The sequence below is a fragment of the Babylonia areolata genome, chromosome 27 (assembly GCF_041734735.1).
Source record: "Babylonia areolata isolate BAREFJ2019XMU chromosome 27, ASM4173473v1, whole genome shotgun sequence".
Taxonomy (NCBI): Eukaryota; Metazoa; Mollusca; class Gastropoda; order Neogastropoda; family Buccinidae; genus Babylonia; species Babylonia areolata.
Window position 1 is genome coordinate 29,435,083 of NC_134902.1, and position 22,142 is coordinate 29,457,224.

General features: G+C 44.1%; 1 protein-coding gene across 1 annotated transcript in view; it reads left to right on the forward strand.

Moving 5' to 3' along the window:
* Window positions 1-1,234: 1,234 nt before the first annotated feature.
* The window catches only part of LOC143301297 (endothelin-converting enzyme homolog), a 31,847-nt gene continuing 10,939 nt past the window's right edge, over window positions 1,235-22,142 (forward strand). Inside the window, exons 1-8 of the mRNA XM_076615498.1 lie at window positions 1,235-2,691; window positions 4,494-4,568; window positions 7,138-7,284; window positions 13,572-13,661; window positions 14,282-14,421; window positions 16,382-16,604; window positions 19,593-19,691; window positions 20,638-20,715. Of these exons, the coding sequence (XP_076471613.1) occupies window positions 1,999-2,691; window positions 4,494-4,568; window positions 7,138-7,284; window positions 13,572-13,661; window positions 14,282-14,421; window positions 16,382-16,604; window positions 19,593-19,691; window positions 20,638-20,715 (1,545 nt within the window). The 5' untranslated portion in view covers window positions 1,235-1,998. The remainder of the gene's footprint in view (window positions 2,692-4,493; window positions 4,569-7,137; window positions 7,285-13,571; window positions 13,662-14,281; window positions 14,422-16,381; window positions 16,605-19,592; window positions 19,692-20,637; window positions 20,716-22,142) is intronic.

Below are 22,142 nucleotides of genomic sequence, written 5' to 3' on the forward strand. Positions count from 1 at the left end.
ACATGCCAATTTCTGTCCATGCTGAGCGAGAGAGAGAGAGGGAGGGAGGGAGGGAGAGGGGTTAGGGGGAAGGGACGAACAGCGTAGATGATAACTGTTGACGATAGCGGCCAATTAAAAGGAACAAAGATATCAAGCATGACGTCACGGTCAGACAATGCCGTGTTGATTTTCAGGATCTTGGTCCATTCACATCCATAGGGGGCGTTTCTGCTTCTTGTGTGTACGTGTCGACACAGACAGACAGACACACACCTTTTTTTTTTTTTCTTTTTTTTCTTCGTTCCAAACGCGATTGGACTTTCTACATACACAATTGCTCGGCCCCCATAAATCTCCTTTTCTTTTTGTTTACGGCAATCATTTTGTTTAAATGTACAGATGCGGATGTAAATATGAATGTAAGCTCTGTTTAGTGACTGGAAGAATGCACACGTCCTAATCACTTGGTTTGCAACCGTTTTAAAAGTACGATATTGCTTTATCATCGAAATGTGTCTTTGTTAAGAAAGTAAAGTCAACTGCCAGCCGAAAGCTAAAGTAGAAGAAAGTGGGGACGGACCGGGCACACGCTAAGAACGTGTCACTCGCTCTGACACTGACGCCGCAGAGGAAGAGAATAAATTCAATCAAGCCAATCGAGAAACCGGCGAAGAGACCTCCAAGCAGACACCAAGACTGGAGTCGACAGAGGCCATGACACGGGACAGGGAACAATGAGGCCTCTTGTTGACGGCCTGTACCCCACGAGGGGTCAAAGGCCTGTGTGAGTACATGCCACCACCATCAAAACAATAGGGGTGGGCGGTGGTAAGGGCACGGCAGGGCAGGATAGAGAATCAACAACAGCAGCAACAGAAGCAGCAGCCACGAGAAGTAGCGAACGACACATGGTTATCGCCTCAGTCGTCATCACCACCATCATTAGCGTCATCATTTACGTCGTTATTTAAATAAACAACTCACTTTTTTGTGGACTCTTCCAAAAGAGGGGTGACAGGTTAGCCAGCTGGGCAGTGGAACTCCATGACAGTGATTCCACTGTGGAGGTGGTACCGGTTGCGCCTGACACCGATTACATGGGCCGAGAAAGAATGACAATCAATTGGCATAGATGCATTCGTTAGTGTTCAGAACGGTCAGAGAGAGAAGGGGTGGAGAAAGACCGAGTGAGGATGGAGAAATAGATGGGGGTGGGGAGAGAGAGGAAGGGAGAGAGAGAGGTATAGAGACAAGAGAGAGTTATCAGCCAAAACCAGCGAGTATGGCTAAGAACTTGGTGACAGTGAATTAATGAGCCCAGTTCTGTGGTGTATAACAGCCTGAGGGGAGCAGGCCAGAGTCCACAGTGTAGTGTAGGCCAGTGAAGAACGAAGGCCTGTTGTGCGACACACGACAGCTCAATACTGGATTGTTTTCCTTACCCAGTTTAAGAAACTTTACAGCCGACAGACACCGACTGTGTCGCACCCTAGGGAGCTAATTCAGCTCTTTTTCAACAGGGATGAGAACTTGATCTAGTCTACCCTATCTTCACGTCAATCCAGCGGCCTGCCACAGAGTAGATTATACAGGAGCCACAACAACAACAAACAACAAAACTTTTTCAACTGTTTGTGTAAAGTGGAAGATTCTGAAAAACAGAAAATGTTCACCGACACAAAGCCGATCTGGTTGTGAAAGAGGTTGTTGGAATTCAAATAGGAAAGAGTCACAGTTGGTGATGATTGTGTGTGTGTGAGTGTGCGTCTGTGTATTCAACGACTGGCTCTGTGCAGATTTCACAAGTTGTTTTCGTGAAGAGGGTGAACCAAAATGATGTCAAGTAGGTTTTCATTTTCTTTCTGATTTTCAGCCACCAGTGTCTTGATACCAAAAACATAAATAAAGTCTGCTTGTGTGAAGATCAGTCAGTGCGAGTCACGCGTTTATTCTTGCGTTCATTTTGACATTCCTCCCAATTCAGTCGTCGACCTGAAGACAGACTGGTGGTGTAAGATGGCGGACCAATTCAGCTTCGACAAGAAGACCCTAGTGGACGAGGGCTACACCTTCAGGTCCTGGCGCTTCAGCCTCCGCGAGCTGGTGCTGGTGCTGGTGGCCGCGGGGCTGCTCGTCGCCTGCCTCTTCCTGGCCGGCTTCCTGGGCAAGTCCTCCACCGAGCTGCAGCAGGCACAGACGGGCGCTCTGGCGGCCAGCAGGGCCTGCAAGGGCAGCTCCTGTCTCCAGACCTCCGCCCACATCATGGAGCTTCTCAACACCTCCGTCGACCCCTGCGACAACTTCTTCAACTTCGCCTGCGGCAGCTACAAGGCCAGCAACCCGGTGGATGACTACACCCTCTACCAGAGCATCTACTATCAGATGTACCAGGAGAACCAGAACCAGCTGCTGGCCATTCTCAACTCCCCGACCAAGACCTACATGGAGCGGTCTGCCGAGAAAAAGTTGAAGGACTTTTACACCTCCTGTATGGACGACTTCCGAAGGGAACAGCTGAAGGGGAAGCCACTGTTCCAGTACGTGTTCCCTCCCTTGGGCGGGTGGTACGTGATCAACACCTCGTGGACCCAGACTAGCTGGGATCTGAACAATGCCGTCAAGGTGGTGCAGACAGACCTGTGGGTGGATGCTTTCTTCGCCCCGCGCCCCCGCCCCGATGACAAAGCTTCCAAACACAGGATCATCTGGGTACGTTGTTAGCGCCTGGCGGGGATAAAGGCTTTGTGCACATTGATTAACAAATAGTAAAGAGTGGTAACTCTCTCCACACGCAAGGTACATAACGTCAAGCCAAGGCTGTTTATGCTACCAATTCAGCTAGCACACACACGTAAATAAAAGGAACATTTGAACAAACCCAAACATTTCCCCCCAAAACAAAACAGAAGCGCCGGGCTTGCTCTTATACCGATCATTTGACGTTTGCACACAGCAGCAATGACAAAAAAAGGAAAAAAAAGTGCAAACAGATTAGCTTTTATTCAAGACTGACATAGCCTCTTTAATCCTGAACAAGCCACACAGAACACACGGGCAATACAGAACAAACACATGGTTGCCTCGGTGGTTTTTCAACTTGAAATCAATAAACAATGAGGCCAAAAGATCAAATGATTAACAATCGTTGTGCACATTGGTTTTAGGTGTTGGTTTTGCCTTTTTACTCCTCTCTCCCCCTATCCTCTCAGTCTTTCCTCTGTATCCACCCTCTTTCTCTCCTTGTCTCCCACGTTTATTCATTTATTTTTTGTTTTGGTCTGTCTGTCACGATTTGGAAGTGATTGTTCTTTTGTGTTTATGCCTCTGTTCCGTGAACCCCGAGGTTTGTCTGACGAGCATTGACCACTTTTCTCTCTCTCTCTCCCACAGTGTGTGTGTGTGTGTGTGTGTGTGTGTGTGTGTGTGTGTGTGTGGTTTGCTTGTATTTGAGCTCTAAAAGGAACAGTTCTTTTGTGGTGATGTCCCTAATGTGTAAGTCAATGTAAACTCTCCTCCTCCCGCACCATATGTCCTTGTCCCTTTTTTTAAATTTTAAATGCTGTACTGTATGGTTTGTCAATGAAAATTAATATACGTTCTACGTCGACTGTTGATACTAAGGCAACATGGAACAAACTGTGTTAGAAAAAAATTCGAGTCTAAAAAAAAAAGCAATAAAACAACAATCAATTTTATTTAATTAAAAAAAAGAGAAAAGATTACGTTTGTTTCATTTATTTCTGAACAGCTAATTTTATGGTGCTTAGTTGAAAATCATAATAAAAATAAAAGCCTGTAAGCATAATTTTGTTTTTCAAAATAATTTCACTAATTTGTTTATACCTGTCCTGTAATCAATTATTTCTTTTTCTTCGATGATGAAACCTGTTCGGTTTTGTGTAAATGTACAGGGTGAATACCGCGCGAAGAGTTAATAAAAGGACATTTGATACGCCCAGTTTAATGAAACAAAAGCCCTGGGCGTTTACAAGGAAAAAAAATTAATGAAATGATGTATGCATACCAAAAACACAAATACACCTGCACACACAAATCCTCCCGCTCCAACTGCAACCCACAAACCCACACCCACTCCACACAAGATGACACACACACGCGCGTTCCAGCACATCTTGGGAGTTCAAGGTATATCAACACAATAACCATAACTGATCAAGGTATTCAAACAACTTGAACAGCAGGATTGAAAATTATATGACACCGTCTAAAGAGTTTTAAAATGTGATCGTATATTACATAATACACTATGGGTAATATTACAATACCTTAACGATTTCAGAGGGAAAACAAACAAACCACCATTCAAGATCTGGTGGAAGTGGGGTAGGGGTGGGCAATGGAAATCCCGACATGAATATGGGAATCGAACTCGCGGACACTCGCTTCCGAGTCAGGAACATTACCACTAAACTACCGCTCCACTTTTGACGACTGATGGATCAGTTCACTGCTCCCACAGCCTGAAACTTCCTCTGTCTGACGGCTTTCAGATCTACCCTGGCGGCGCGGGCAGGTACATGCGATGGACGGACTACACGGAAAACCCCAGCCCCAGGATAAAGAAGGTGACAGGAGCGCGAGGACGTCGGTGGTCACATGATGCTAAGTGCCTCCTCCCCACCGCAATCACCCCCTCATCCCCCTCTGTCGGTCTCTTAATATCGCATCCCTCTACCCCCCCCCCCCACACACACTTCATCTGTCTGTCTTAATATCACATCCCTCTACCCATTTCATCTGTCTGTCTTAATATCGCATCCTTCTACCCCCCTTCATCTGTCTGTCTTAATATCGCATCCCTCTACCCCCTTCATCTGTCTGTCTTAATATCGCATCCCTCTACCCCCTTCATCTGTCTGTCTTAATATCGCATCCCTCTACCCCCTCCCCTTCATCTGTGTCTTAATATCGCATCCCTCTACCCCCTTCATCTGTCTGTCTTAATATCGCATCCCTCTACCCCCTTCATCTGTCTGTCTTAATATCGCATCCCTCTACCCCCTCCCCTTCATCTGTCTGTCTTAATATCGCATTCCTCTACCCCCTTCATCTGTCTGTCTTAATATCGCATCCCTCTACCCCCTTCATCTGTCTGTCTTAATATCGCATCCCTCTACCCCCTTCATCTGTCTGTCTTAATATCGCATCCCTCTACCCCCTTCATCTGTCTGTCTTAATATCGCATCCCTCTACCCCCTTCATCTGTCTGTCTTAATATCGCATCCATCTACCCCCTTCATCTGTCTGTCTTAATATCGCATCCCTCTACCCCCTTCATCTGTCTGTCTTAATATCGCATCCCTCTACCCCCTTCATCTGTCTGTCTTAATATCGCATCCCTCTACCCCCTTCATCTCTGTCTTAATATCGCATCCATCTACCCCCTTCATCTGTCTGTCTTAATATCGCATCCATCTACCCCCTTCATCTGTCTGTCTTAATATCGCATCCCTCTACACCTTTCATCTGTCTTAATATCGCATCCCTCTACCCCCCTCATCTGTCTTAATATCGCATCCCTCTACCCCCTTCATCTGTCTTAATATCGCATCCCTCTACCCCCTTCATCTGTCTTAATATCTCATCCCTCTACCCCCCCTCCCCTTCATCTGTCTTAATATCTCATCCCTCTACCCCCTTCATCTGTCTGTCTTAATATCTCATCCCTCTACCCCCCCTTCATCTGTCCGTCTTAATATCTCATCCCTCTACCCCCCCTTCATCTGTCCGTCTTAATATCTCATCCCTCTACCCCCCCTTCATCTGTCTGTCTTAATATCGCATCCATCTACCCCCTTCATCTGTCTTAACATCGCATCCCTCTTCCCCCTTCATCTGTCTGTCTTAATATCGCATCCCTCTACCCCCCTCATCTGTCTTAATATCGCATCCCTCTACCCCTTTCATCTGTCTGTCTCTGAATATTTCACCCCCGTCATCCCTCTCTGTCTGTCCCTTCCCCTCCCTCATTTATGTCTCTCTCTCTCTCTCTCTCTCTCTCTCTGTGACGCAAGCTACAAAAACATAAGCATTCCAATGAACAACATGGGAACAATTTATGCACGTTTCGGGGCCAGAGGACTGGCATGAAAACTTTGAGGGACAGAGACAGAGAGGGAGATGGGCGAAAGGGAGAGACGGGGGGTGGGAGGGAGGCGAGAGAGAGAGAGAGAGAGAGAGAGAGTGTGTGTGTGTGTGTGTGTGTGTGTGGGGGGGGTGATACGGTTGACTGACTGAAAAAAAGACATTTTAAAATACCATGTAAATGGCGTGAAAACGGTTGAGACTAACCTGCAGGTGGTGACTTGTCCTATGAAGAGAGTATCCCGACGTTTCGGGCCCTAGGCCCTTCTTCATGGGGAGAAAAATAGAGAATGGAGAAGAAAAGAGAGGGCAAAACCAAGACAGAGGTAAAACTAAGAACTGTGAGGAGTAATCAGAGAGAAAAAAAAAGAAAAGAAAAAAAGAACAGAGAAAAAGGTGAGCAATATTTACAAAGGAAAAAAGAAGGGGGGATGGTTAAACACTGGAGGGAGGGAGGTGGGGTGGAAAAAGAGGGTTGTGGTTCGCCAAAAGATGAAATGGTGTAAGAATATGTGTGCTGGTCAGTGTGTGTGTGTGTGTGTCTGTGTGCATGTGCGTGTGGAGGGAGAGAAAGAAAACGGAGGGGGGGGGGGAGAGAGAGAGAGAGAGAGAGAGAGAGAGAGAGAGAGACGGGGGGAGTGAGAGACAGGGAGGGAGGGAGAGAGAGTGGTGGAGAGGGAGGGGGAGGAGAGAAAAGTGGGGGAGAGAGGAAGGGGGTAGAGAGAGAGAGAGAATGAGTGTGTGTGTGTCTGAAGGTGGATTACAGGGGGACAGGAGCAGTGAAAAGGGAGGGGAAAAGAGAGAGAAGAGGGCCCAGGGCTGCTAGGGGTCCATCACTCTGGTGTTGATGCCTGCAGGCTGGATGGTCCCCAGGCGGCTGATCACGTGGGACTCCATGTAAATGCTAATTCTGCGAGGTTTACCCGAAAGAGTAGTTCTGGTCATAAACCTTTGGGACCACGAAAACAATGTTTGTCATATACACACAATGCACAAATGTGTGTCGTCCAATGCTCCAATGTTGTTACATACAACCCCTCAACCGCACAGCGCCAAGACGACTACAAGAAGTTCATGCGCACGGTGGCTCAGCTGGTGGCACGTGACGCAGGCCTGTCACCCACCGATGACCAGGTAGCCAGCCGAATACAAGTCTTTGCGGACGACGCTTACCAGGTGGAGGCCAAGATCGCTAAGGTATGTAGACTATTATTTATATAATAGATATTGTAAATAAATAAATAATGATTAAACTAATGATAATAACGAATGGCATATTTGTATTGCGCATTTCTCTTATTTAGACTCAAGTGTACTGGTAATCGCTACCCCGTTACCGCTCAGTATCTAGTAGGCGCCCACTGTGCATAGGATAAAATACCAACACCCATCATCACCTATTTTGAGTGAAAAATGTATATAGGGTGATGTACTGTGTGATTTCCTCCCTCCCCGCAATTTGAGTGAAACATGTGAACAATATGGTAAAATCCCCCCCTGCCCCAACCTGCATTTTGGGTGAAAACCGTGCATAGGGTAAAATACCTTGAAACCCCGCCTCCCCCACCCCGATATTATAGGTGAAAATTGCACAGGTTAAAATACCTTGTAAACGTCCACCCTCTGTTTGGGGTGAAAACTGCACTGGGTAAAATTTTCGTTTGTTTCCTTTCTCAAGGAGGCGTCACTGTTCGGACGAATCCATATACGCTACACCACATCTGCTGGACAGATGCCTGACAGCAGCGTAACCCAACGCGCTTAGTCAGGCCTTGAGTGCATGCTTGTATATTTGTGTACCTTTCAGAGTGGATTTCTTCTACAGAATTGTACCAGAGGAGAACGGCACACGGGACATCGGTTTATCGTCTCATCCGAATGACATGACGCTCAGTTTATGTCAAACTTGAAAAAACGGACTATGGTAAAATACCTTGAAAACCCCCACCCCGATTTTTATGTCAAAACTGTGCATCAGATAAAATACCTTATAACCCCACCGCACCCAAGTTTTTGGGTTAAAACTGTGCATAGGGTGAAATACCTCTGAAACCCACAACCCAAGTGTGTTGGGTTCAAACTGTGCATAGGGTGAAATACCTCTGAAACCCACCACCCCAGTGTTGTGTTCAAACTGTGCATTGGGCAGTATACCTTGTAAACCACCCCTATCCCAATTTTGGGTTAAAACCGTGCATAGGGATAGAGAGAGAGAGAAGGGGCAATTCGATCGCTCTTCACACACACACACACACATACACACACACAAAAAAAAAGAAAAGAAAAAAAAGGTGTACTGTACGTGAGTAACCGATAACTGGATGAAAAATACATAGCATGTTCGTACTCATCATGTTTATAGTTATACTAATTCATTCTTTGTGTAAATTCGTCTCTAAATTTTAAAGCGTAATAAGTGTACATAGCAAGATTTCTCTGGGAGGTAACACATGGGGTTTGTAGAATAGGAAACAATGTATTGTCATTGATATTTATGAACAGAGAGAGAGAGAGAGAGAGATGTTTACCGTTACTATTGAAACCCGAATAAAGTGATTCCAACTGATTTAAAGCAGCTGAAAATACATTTAGCATTAATATAGACAGTCCCCACCCCCTTCTCCTTGCTCCAGCCCCGTTCTCATTTTCAGTGCAATTAATTTACTCACATTTTGTCAGTCTTGAGATGTTGCACATTTATACAGTAGCCAAAAGCAGTTCACACTTTCATTCTGATTATGGTTATTTTAACTTCCCTTCGACACACCTCTTTCTGCACATCATGTCATTTCTTTCTATTTCAACATATAGATTATGATTACGGCATTTCTTTTCTAAACAGTACATCAGTGTCTGTATTGGTGTTAACTTTCAAAGTTTTTCCATTTTTCAATTTCACCAAAATTTTGCCGTTGGACGACCAAGCGGCCATAGTCGCTGAGTGAGAACTGACCTTTTTCAGAAGTCTGTAGTTGGTCTGGGTGAGGTCCTCACCTACAGTGATGCCTGTCTGCTTTAATAACTTGCGGCGGGCTGTCAGCACTTGCCCCCTCTTCCCCCTGGACATGAAGCGCACGATGATGGGGCGGGGTCGGCCTCCTCCCGCGCCGACTTTCCCGGTGCGATGCGCGATCTCGATGTCGCTGGCTGACACTGGAACCTCCAGCTTCTCTGTGAATATGCTGAGGCACTTCTTCATGCAGTCCTCCGCCGTCTTCTGCCCCTGGGCCTCGCGGACGCCGAAGACTCGGATGTTCCACTGTCTCCCGTGCTGCTCCTGGTCGTTGATGCTGTTTCTCAAATTGTGAGTTCTTTGGAGTTGTGGGTGAGCTGGTCCTTGAGTTTTGCGTTTTCTTGGTGCAGTTGGCTCACTTCAGCCGTAAGTTTGTCTTTGTTGGTTTCAGTGTCAAAAATTCTACTCTCCAGTTTATTAATTTTGTTTTCTAAAGATGTAGCAATTGTTTTGAATTCTTCTTTTACTTCAGTCATTTCTTCTTTTAATTGCTGAATGTCCCCTTTGGTAGAGAGTTTCGTCATGGCAGTTTTTAATTCGTATATAGCTTCCTGCCAGGCCATTTCTTCTGCTGTACATTCAGTATCTTTCTTCTGCTTCTTACTGTTTTGATTTGCTCTGCTGCTGTCTTTAGTTTGCTCCGGGCTAACACACAGGTCCCTGGTTGATGACAACAAGGAAGATGTTTTCCTCTTTGCACCTCCTTTATTCCCAAAATACTTGGAGATAGTTGTGCTCATTATTTTTGCTTGAAGTTGCCATCACAAATGTTGAACTTAAGTGTAACTTGCAAAAATTAAAAGTTCATCTTTCTATGGATCTTGAGCACACTGCGCTGCGCTCGGAGTCGTTCACGCTACGCCATTGCCACAGGACACTGCATTCTTTTTCGTTGTTTTGCAATGGGGATATATGAGAAACAAATGATACAATACGCCACTGTTCTAATGGAGAGCGGGCCTTCAATACGACGCAAAATGAACACGAAAAGCCGCCATGTTTTTTGTTCACCTCAGGGTGGGTGCTGGGCCAGAAACAAAAAGAGCGGCTCTCTGATCAGCTTAATTCAACGCGACATTGCAAAAATGAGACAACTTTAGAATACTAAACTCAGGGGGGCTGTTTAGACGAAAAACAAAGGGTGTCTTAGGCTCACCTCGATGCGCTAAGTTGAATGGAACCCTCAGCTAAGCTGTACGACCACTACTTTCCCATGAAACTGCGACAATTTTATACACAGTAAGCTCAGCCGATCACAGCCAGAGCAACCACCTGCAAGCCATTTTGACTGCTGATCACCCACGTGATCAGCTGTCAAAATGGCGTGCAGGTGGGGAAGGAGTACTCAGCTTACTGTGTATTTGTCGCAGTTTCATGGGAAAGGAGTGGTCCTAGAGCTTAGCTGAGGGTTCCATTCAACTCAGCGCATCGAGGTGAGCCTAAAACAACCTTTGTTTTTTGTCGAAACAGCCACCCTGAGTTTAGTATTCTAAAGTTGAACATTACCCATTACTCAAACAAACAAAAACTTTATGACTTTCTTGGGGCAAAATCATATCTAAAGGAAAACAAGCATTCATTTGTGCTTACCAGCAATCAGTTTTCACTTCCAACCCAGTCCGGAACACACAAAGTGAGCCAATCCGTTTAGACCGCTTTGGAGGTGGTTAAAAAACAACACAAACAACAACAACAACAAAACCGCCCAAAAACAAACAAACAAAAAAACGACAAGCCATTCAAATATTCTCCAGTCGAAGAATAACTGTGATCACGTGAAAAACACTTACAAACCTATATAACAATGACAAAGGGCATGTCTTCCTCCTCCTCTTCTTCTCTGTCATCGTTGTCGTCGTCTTCTCCTTCCTCTTCGTTCACTACAATTATTAATACATCGAAGAAAAGACGATAGATCGTCATACTCTCTCTCTCTCTCTCTCTCTCTCTCTCTCTCTCTCTCTGTGTGTGTGTGTGTGTGTGGGTGTGTGTGTGTGTGTGTGTGAGTGCACACACACGAGAATGTATGGATTATAGATCTAGATGAAAAATAAAAGCAAGTCAGTCTGAATAAATGCACGGACGAAACAAACATGTGGCACGCGCGTGCACTTTTCCCCCCGTCTCCCCCCCCCCCCCTACCCCTCCACCCCCATCGGTTTTGAGATGCGATGTGACTCACTTTCACACACAGACTGACAGACAGACGCGTGACAGCCCCCTTTTGATCCGAAAGTGGTCCGCCAAGAACGCAACGACAGCGAGACCGCTGTGCAGTGAGTTTGCGCTCACGCATTGGCAATGGCGCGTGATTGACAGATTCACGTGAAAGCGGTGCAGAATCTACGAAAGGCTGGTCGCACCGGGGGAGGGGTATGGCAGGGGGCTGGGACGTGTGGGGGAGGCGGTAGGGTGGGGGTTGGGGGGGGGGGGGGGAGCTGAGAAGACAATGTGACGTTTGTTCACCCGTCGCTTTTGAAAGAAGCAGAATAAACAGTCACTTGACGTGATGTTTGCATGCATTAAAATAAAATAAAAAATAAGTGAATAAATAAATAAATAAATGAATAAATAAATAAAAAAAGTAGATAGGTAAATAAGTAGATAATTAACCGAAACGAAAGAATGAATGAACTGATGAATGAATGAATAAATAAATAGATAAAGAAATAATAAATAAATATATAAATAAATAGATGACTAAATGAATGAATGATTAGATATAAACCTAGGGTCCCGTGTGCAGCCTGCACTTAGCGCACGTAAAAGAACCCACGGCAACAAAAGTTTTGTCTTTGGCAAAATCATGAAGAAGAATCAACTCTGATATTTGAAAAAAAAGAAAAGAAAAAAGAGAGAAAAAAAAGACCTTGCCAGTACTCAGAAGCAAGAAGAAAAAGGAGTGGCCTACACTGTAGCGAACAGCAGGCCAGCAGAGAAATTAGTTGTGAGAAAGAGTGCAGTACAATAACATAATTCAATGGTTCAAGAATTAAAATGATCCGGATAGTGGCTACAGCCAAACAGTACATTTTCTTGTTGCGTCTGTCTCATACTGTCTGTCTCTCTCTGTCTCTGTCTCTTTATCTTTTAAAAATGCTGTTGTTGCTTCTTTCTTTTTCTTTCCTCCTATTTTTGCTTCTTTTTTTACTTCGTATGACGAAGGTGGCAGGATGGTTAACTCTCTCCATACGAACGGCGAAAGAGACGACGTTAACAGCGTTTCACCCCAATTACCATCATCAAAATATTGCAAGCGGAAGGCTCTTATACTGAAGAGGTGAATGTTGACAAAGAATACCACAATTCTGACGACGGAAGCTAAAGGTTGGGTCGTTCAGACACCCACTGGACATCCGAGGGGTCTGTGTGGAGGAGAAGAGAGGACAGGCCGTACTGAGTGAGTTAAATTAAGATGCTTATCTACCAGAACAGTGTACGTGAGGGTCTGGGTTTGAATCACGGTCTCTCCCTTTCTCCAAATTTTGACTAGAAAATCAGACTGAACGTCTAGCCATTCAGATGAACTGAGGTCCCGTGTGCAGCACGTACTTCGCGCACTGAAAAAGAACCAATGGTCACAGAAGTGTTGTCCTCTGGCAGAATTCTGTAGACGAAATCCACTCTGAAAGGTACACATGTTATGTATTTATACAACGCCTGACTATCGTGTTGGGTTATGCTGCTGTCCGGTATCTTCTGAGCAGATGTGGTGTAGCGAATATGGATTTGTGCGAACGCAGTGACGCCTATTTATGAAGATGAAACTGAAACTTACCTTTATAAACGTTTGAAATAAATTATTCTTTTGATTCGATTTTACTTGAACAGCAGTCATAGAGATAATGGTAACAACTGTACCGACAAATCGTCGGAGTTAAACAGCCACTTTTTTTTTCTTTTAAGGAATGCAGTATATTTATTTTTCCTCCCTCTCTTTCGTCTACACAACACATAGGCCTACTGTTTTTTGCCTGTACAATACAGTATACTTGTACTTCCTTTTTGTCTGCATTGATATTGATATCATTCATGGCCTATTATCATTATTTTTATTTCTATTTTCTTTTCTTTTATATTTCTATTTTTATTCTATTTATTTTTTTTCATTTATCTATTTATTTATCCATTCAATTATTTATTCTGTTTTATTTTCCCTCAAGACCGGACTAAGCGCGTTGGGTTATGTTGTTTGTCAGGCATCTGTTTAGCAGATGTGGTGTCGCGAATATGGATTTATCCGAAGGCAGTGTCGCTTCCTTGAGCAACAGAACTGAACTGAACTAAACTTTCGTCTGCACAATACACTGTACTTTTTAAATCCCTTGTTTTGTCTACACAATACACTACATTTTTCCTCGGTTATTTTTTTATATTTTTTTTTATTTTTTTTTTTTGTTGTTTACACAGTGCATCATACTTATTTGTCTGCGCAATATATTTTCCTCCATTTTTTGTTATCTACGTCCAGTTCGCATCCAGCTCAGAGTACAAGGAAGACCCCCACATTGAAGCAAACCGAGTGAGCCTGAGTGACCTCAACCAGCAAACTGGGGGTGAGGTGAGTGATGGGAGGTGAGGTGAGGTCAGGTCAGGTCAGGTCAGGTCAGGTGAGGTCAGGTGAATGAATGAATGAATGAATCTTTATTTTTCCAACGGTGAAGATATTAGCACTTTGGCCGACTTACACATCTGCCGTTGTTCTAAGAGACACACAAACATGTACGCATATAAATGTAGTTATACTGAATACTTAATACATGTATAATGTACGAGTATAACACAGCGTCAAACTGAGAGACACAACATCGCTCACATCGAGGTCGGGTGAGCACACACACACACACACACACACACACACACACACACACAGAGAGAGAGAGAGAGAGAGAGAGAGAGAGAGGTAAAGGTAAACTTGATGTTTTAAGTATTTTACGTTTTTTCTTGTATGTATTCATACTGAATGTCTATGAGACTATGATTATTCTAGGGGAATGATTGTGAACATTGTATGTGAGTCACACGCCAACTTGTCATTTAAAAAGCATTTTTTTGTCTTTTATGCGTTCATACTGATTGTATTTGACTCTTGCGCATCGTTTGTGTAGCATACACCACACACAAATTCTTCTTGTTGAGGTAATGCAGTATTCTGCGTTCTGTATTCTGCGTCTTTAACAGATCGACTGGACAGTGCAGATGTCTTACATGTTCAACGAGGCTAGCGTGGATGGATACACCAAGGTGGTGGTCCCCTACCCCACCTACCTCACCAACCTCACCGCCATGATCCGAAACCTGGACTCTGATTCAAAGAACAGGTAGATAAAACAAAGAACATAGTTATGAAATCAGGACTATGACAGGGAAGTCAGGATGCAATTGCTGTTTCAACTATCTGGGCTAGTATTCGATTGTGGTGGCAAACGGCAAAATGTGATATGAAATGTGTTTTATTTACGTATTATGATGAATAGTATGCATGGTGTGTTTTGTTTACGATGACATATGTTTGTGTGTCTGAAAATACGTGACAGTGTTTTGTTAAATGTCTGTACAAGTGTATGGATTGAAGCTGCCATTTTAGTGTGTCAGTGCATGTTCTGCTCGACATTTTCCCCTACATTATACAGCGAAAAAAAAAAAAAAAGTCGGCTTGGATGACTCAGTTAAAAAACAAATCGATATTTGCTGTTAAGGAACAGTTGAGGAAAATACTAGTTCAGTATACTCAGGGCAAAACAAATTAAAAACAACAACAACAACAAAAACAGAAGAAAACAGAAGGATGTTTTTGTCAAGCAGCAGCAAAGAAAAGGTGCGTGCAGTACTTCATGTTATAGTTTTGTATTGTATTGTATTGTATTATATTATATTGTATTATAACTATTTCTCAAAATAGATTGTAACACATCCGCTGGAAGAACGAGAAGATAAAAGGGGAAAAAAGACGACAGTATTTGCTGTCAAGGAACAGGAAGAAAAACACTGTGCATGGAGCTTGTAACAAGACCGTTTGGGGAAAAGAAGGGGAAAAAAAAGAAACAACAACAACAACAACAAAATAAAACAAAAACCAAAACCGGGCGAAAGAACTTCGTTTTTTTGTCCAAGAACAGCAGTAAGAGCGAACAGAAAAATGAAATACAAAAAAAAAAACAACAAAAAACAAACAGAACACAAAGAAACAAAAACAACAACAACAAAACACATCAAGATATCTCCTGACAAGGTACAGGAAAGAAAAAAACAACTAAACAAACAGTATACAACAGGATCATTTAACTGGACTTAAAAAAGGACAGCTGCTGTCAAGCTATTGAAGATAAAGAAAGTGCATAAAGTATTAAAATATGGCTGCTTGAAAAAATAAAAAACACGAAAAAAACACCCCAAACAAACTTGTTTTGAAATCCTAATCCTTGCGGGAATTTAGCCCGGGACACTCAGTTCTTTGTCGGGCTCTTGTGGAAAGGTGGCGGTGGCTCAGTGGGTAATGTGGGTAGGAAACGAGGGTCCGTGACGTCGGGTACCGAACGGACCAGGAACTCTAATCCCCATCTCCACTACACCTAGAACGGTGGTCTGGGTATTAGTCTTTCGAATGAGACGATAACCGAAAGCCCATTGTGCAGTATGAATTTCGTGCATGTAAAAGAACCCACGGTAACGAAAGGGTTGCGCCTGGCAAAAAAAAAAAACAACCACTGTCAAAAAATCCGCTTTGGCAGAAAAACAAACATTTGCAGACAGAAAACAAAAAGCACTGCACTGTGGCGACTCGCTCTCAACGAGGAGAGCAGCCCGAATGTCGATGATAAATCTGTTATGAAAAAAGTGAATACATCACAGTACAGCACAGCACAGCACAGCACAGCACAACACAGCACAGCACAGCACAGCACAGCACAACACAACACAGCACAGCACAGCACAGCACAGCACAGCACACCACAACACAGCACAGCACAGCACAGCACAGCACAGCACAACACAGCACAGCACAGCACAGCACAGCACAGCACAGCACAGCACAGCACATCACAGCACACCACAGCACAGACCAGTGAATATGAGATCACTGCCCCTTCAGCTGTAAAAAAAGAAAAAAAGAAAAGGGAAGAGAAAAAAGGAAAGAACTACTGGGCCTTTAATCTTAACTTTCAACATCTATGGGACCCTTTAACCATAGATATCAACCTCCATGGGACCTTCAACCTTGACTTTTAACCTCAATGGGACCTTCAGCCATTACTTTTTAACCTCTTTCACCTTCACCAGGATACTTCACAACTACCTGATGTGGCGCGTGCTGGAGGTTTTCGTGAACGACCTGTCATCAGACTACTTCCACGCCAACCGCCAGTTCATGGTGGACCGGTGGGGGTACTTCCGGTTGTGGGGGTCCGAACAGTACTGCTTCTGGCAGACTCAGTACGGCTTCGACACGGCCCTGGGAGCCCTGTACGTCAAGGCTCGTTTCGACACTAAGAACAGGGACAAGGTGAAATCTCTTCTTTATTGACTCACTTGTGTAAACAAAGTGAGTCTATGTTTTAACCCGGTGTTCGGTTGTCTGTGTGTGTGTGTGTGTGTGTGTGTGTGTGTGTGTGTGTGGTAAACTTTAACATTGACCTTTTCTCTGCAAATACTTTGTCAGTTGACACCAAATTAGGCATAAAAATAGGAAAAATTCAGTTCTTTCCAGTCATCTTGTTTAAAACAATATTGCACCTCTGGGATGGGCACAAAAAAACAACAACAAAAATGAAGCCTAATTATATGCAAACTGCATTTACTGTTATATTTATATTTTTTGTATTCTCTAAACTTGGCACTTTGATCTGATATTCTGACCCAGCAACAAGAGCAGTCATTCTTATCATTTTTTGTTCAAACAGGAACTTCTTTTGCTAAGCATGGAAGTTTTATTTATTTTGCAAAAGTTTTGGTGCAGAGTGTAAAAAAGGGAAATTACTCTGTAATTAATGCTAGGGGACTTAATTTGCTTCAAACTGATCTTTCTCATCCTAAACATTACATTTTGAAATTATACTCAATACATAAAAAGCTTGGATTTTTTTTAAAAAGTGTATCACAAATGATTCTTGAAGGCCTTGCATCTCTTGTTTTCATTTATCTATTGAGAACTCTTGCTATAGCGCATAATATTCTTGAAGCTCTATGCTCTTTACAATAGCACTAAAAACATTCCCTCAAACATCCCCACACAAGCACGTGCATATAGCTGAAACAAAGGAAAGGCAGAACAATCAAAACAGATCATGTCTATGAATAAATCAACTAATGTATCAGAAGAAAAAAAGAAAGAAGATAAAACGAAATAATGATAACAACAACAATATATACAATTGAAAGACGTACACAAGCACGCATATATACATACATACATACATATGTACATACAACCACACAGGCAGACAGACAGACAGACACACACACACACACACACACACACACACACACACACACACACACACACACGCACACACGCACATCCTCCTTCGAGCAAGAGAAGTTTAACAAGACAAGACGAGACAGGACAGGAGAAGACAGTTTATCAACAGAGGCGTTCATTGCGTTCGGGCAAATCCAAGTGCGCTTCACCACATCTGCTAGTCAGATGCCTGACAAAATCATAACCCAAAGCGCTGGTCAGGCCTCGAGTGCACCTTTGTACCATGAACCTTTGTGATTGTATGAGAGTGGATTTCTTCTGCAGAATCTAAGCAGAGGGCAACACTTTTCTTGCCATGGGTTAGTTTTTTTAGTACGGATTGTAAGTGGAGTGATGGCCTAGAGGTAACGCGTCCGCCCAGGAAGGCGAGAGAATCTGAGTGCATGGTTCGAATCACGGCTCAGCCGCCGATATTTTCTCCTCCTCCACTAGACCTTGAGTGGTGGTCTGGACGCTAATCATTCGGATGAGACGATAAACCGAGGTCCCGTGTGCAGCATGCACCTAGCGCACGTAAAAGAACCCACGGCAACAAAAAGGTTGTTCCTGGCAAAATTCTGTAGAAAAATCCACTTCGATAAGAAAAACAAATAAAACTACACGCAGGAAAAAAAACACACAAAAAAATGGGTGGCGCCGTAGTGTAGCGACGCGCTCTCCCTGGGGAGAGCAGCCCGAATTTCACACAGAGAAATCTGTTGTGATAAAAAGAAATACAAATACAAATACACGGGACGTCTGTTTATCGTCTCAACCGATTGACTCCACGCTCAGTTTGATTTTCCAATGAAACCTGGGAAGAAAGGGTGAGAGCGGGATTCGAACCCACACCTTCACGGAGACTATATGGGCAGATAAGCGTCTTAACTACTCTGCCCTCTTCCTCCTTAAAGACAAGAAGACAAGACAAGACAAGACGTGTCTATTTCAGGAAACACCGTGGGGATACATGTAAATATTAGATATTTCATCTATCTAATACAAAACATAAGCTGCTTACAGGATTGTGCTCACAACACACACACACACACACACACACACACACACACACACACACACACACACACACACACACACACACACCATTTTATATTCGAAGTATTGAAGGACTCAGCGATTAACTGATCAACTCACCGATCAGTCTTTTTTGTCAGATTCATGGCTTTAATGAGCCGATGATTAATCAATAGTGACTGACTGATTGAAGGCTTGATTATTTGTTCGGTATACTGATTTAGGAATCGTGTGTGACGACTATGCCTTCGGGTTTACGTTGATTGGTCGTTTATTTTTGACCGGTCTATTGATGGAATTGAACTATCACATGTGTATATATTTCTAAAAGCTGATCGCCTGATCAAAATTCAACCAGTCAATCAATTATGATGATGATGGTGATGATGATGATGATGATGATGATGATGATGATATTATAATTGTTGTTGCTGCTGGTGGTGGTGATACTACCATTATCTTTATTACTGAAAAAGATATAACAACTACTATCCAATAGTCGTTCCGTGATATATCGTTGAAGGCTCATGACTGAAGTTTTGAGGCCGCGTTTCGGGGTTTTAGCATCGATTGGTTGACTTGACGGGCGCAATAGCCGAGTAGTTAAAGCGTTGGACTTTCAATCTGAGGGTCCCGGGTTCGAATCACGGTGACGGCGCCTGGTGGGTAAAGGGTGAAGATTTTTACGATCTCCCAGGTCAACATATGTGCAGACCTGCTAGTGCCTGAACCCCCTTCGTGTGTATATGCAAGCAGAAGATCAAATACGCACGTTAAAGATCCTGTAATCCATGTCAGCGTTCGGTGGGTTATGGAAACAAGAATATACCCAGCATGCACACCCCCGAAAACGGAGTATGGCTGCCTACATGGCGGGGTAAAAACGGTCATACACGTAAAAGCCCACTCGTGTGCATACAAGTGAACGCAGAAGAAGAAGAATGGTTGACTTGACCGACTGATTGCTGATTGGCGGTTTTACGTTGACCCCACCTGCAGGTGACGGAGATCACGGAGGCGGTGAAGACAGCCATGGAAGACATGATCACCAGCAACAACTGGATGGACCAGGCCACCAAGGACTATGCCATACAGAGGGTAACACACATTATATACATTGCTTTCAGTTGTTTTCTCCTTTCTTTATATTTCTTTCGTTTCTTTATTTTTCTTCTTCTTTTCTTGTTGTTGTTGTTGTTGTTGTTGTTCTCCTCTTCCTCCTCCTTCTCCTCCTCATTCACCATCATCATCATCGTCGTCGTCGTCGTCGTCATTATCATCATCATCATCTTCTTCTTCTTCGTCTTCTGTCCCGCAGTCTAACGACCGTAGGAGCGCCACTGATGACCTGGCAGCCAGTTCTCTTCGTTTCTGCCACTTCCTCGTCCTCTCTCAGGGCGTCGCTCAGTCCCACCAGGCCTGTACAATCCGGGATGTAGTCCTCACATCTCTTTTTCTGTCGGCCTCTCTCCTTCTCCTATCTCTTTTTCTGTCGGCCTCTCTCCTTCTCCTATCTCTTTTTCTGTCGGCCTCTCCTTCTCCTATCTCTTTTTCTGTCGGCCTCTCCTTCTCCTATTTCTTTTTCTGTCGGCCTCTCCTTCTCCTACCTTGCCCTGTTGGTGCCTTGCGGGACCACCTCGGCAAAATCCTGCAGATCGTGCCCACACCACTTCCATTTTGGGTTTCTTCTCTTTCCAAATGATGCCATGGCTTGCCTGACTCTAGTTTCTCACTTGTTCAGTGGTGGACGGGATCTGTGGTGTGAGATGACGCGAGGGGTTTTCACAAGCATCTCATCTCTGTGCCCTCTATGCTCTTCTCCATGTCAACGTCCATGATTCGGAGGCATAGAGAAATGCGGAGGTGACCGTGGAGCGCGTCAGTTTATTCATTTATTTATTCATTTATTTATTTATTGTATAGTAATTTCAAGCTGCGTTTCTTTGACCATGTACACGTGTGCGTGCGTGAATGGGTGTGTGTGTGTGTGTGCGTGTGTGTGTGTGTGTGTGTGTGTGTGTGTGTGTGTGTGTGTGTGTTACAGATGAAAAGCGCCGCTTACAAGATCGGCTTTCCAGATTTCATGTTGGATGATTCCAAAGTGGACGATGTGTACCGGCTGGTAAGAGAGATGTTGATTTGTCTGTCTCTCCACTGTCTGTCTGTCTGTCTCTCTCTCTCTCTCTCCACACACACACACACACACACACACACACACACACACACACACACACACACACACACACACACACACACACACTTAGATTTGTGTGGTCTCATGAAAAAGGCAATGAAACGTAAATTTTTCGCTTCTTTGTTGGACTTACTTTATCAGTTTTGTCAGCAATATATCGTATCGTATTGTGGCGTGTCGTGTCGTGTCGTATTGTATTGTACTGTACTGTACTGTACTGTACTGTACTGTGTCGTATTGTATTGTATTGTACTGTACTGTACTGTACTGTACTGTACTGTACTGTGTCGTATTGTATTGTATTGTACTGTACTGTACTGTACTGTACTGTACTGTACTGTACTGTATTGTATTGTATTGTATTACGTTTTGTCACAACACATTTCCCTGTGAAACTCGGGCTGCTCTCCTCAGGAGGAGCGGCGTCGCTGTAGTGCAGCGCCACCCTTATATGTAGGCCTGCACGTGTGTGTGTGTGTGTGTGTGTGTAAAACACACGACATGTCATGAACGAAGGGAACATGTATGGTACATTTCGACGGGCGCAATAGCCGAGTGGTTAAAGCGTTGGACTGTCAATCTGAGGGTCCCGGGTTCGAATCACGGTGACGGCGCCTGGTGGGTAAAGGGTGGAGATTTTTACGATCTCCCAGGTCAACATATGTGCAGACCTGCTAGTGCCTGAACCCCCTTCGTGTGTATATGCAAGCAGAAGATCAAATGCGCACGTTAAAGATCCTGTAATCCATGTCAGCGTTCGGTGGGTTATGGAAACAAGAACATACCCAGCATGCACACCCCCGAAAACGGAGTATGGCTGCCTACATGGCGGGGTAAAAACGGTCATACACGTAAAAGCCCACTCGTGTGCATACGAGTGAACGCAGAAGAAGAAGAAGTATGGTACATTTCATGACGATCCACTAACTGGCCCCACAAGGGGCGTTGTTTCTGTTTTACCACTTTGTCGAAGCTCCGTGGTAGACTCGGTCGGATAGCCGAATGGTTAAAGCGCTGGACTTTCAATCTGAGGGTCCTGGGTTCGAATCTCGGTGCACCTGGTGGGTAAAGGGTGGAGATTTTTCCGATCTCCCAGGTCAACATATGTGCAGACTTGCTAGTGCCTGAACCCCCTTCGTATGTATGCGCACGCAGAAGATCAAATACGCACGTTAAAGATCCTGTAATCCATGTCAGCGTTCGGTGGGTTATGGAAACAAGAATATACCCAGCAAGCACACCCCCGAAAACGGAGTATGGCTGCCTACATGGCGGGGTAAATAATTAAAAAAAACCGGTCATACACGTAAAATGTTACATGTCTGTCTGAGTGCGTATGTGTGTGCGTCTGAAAT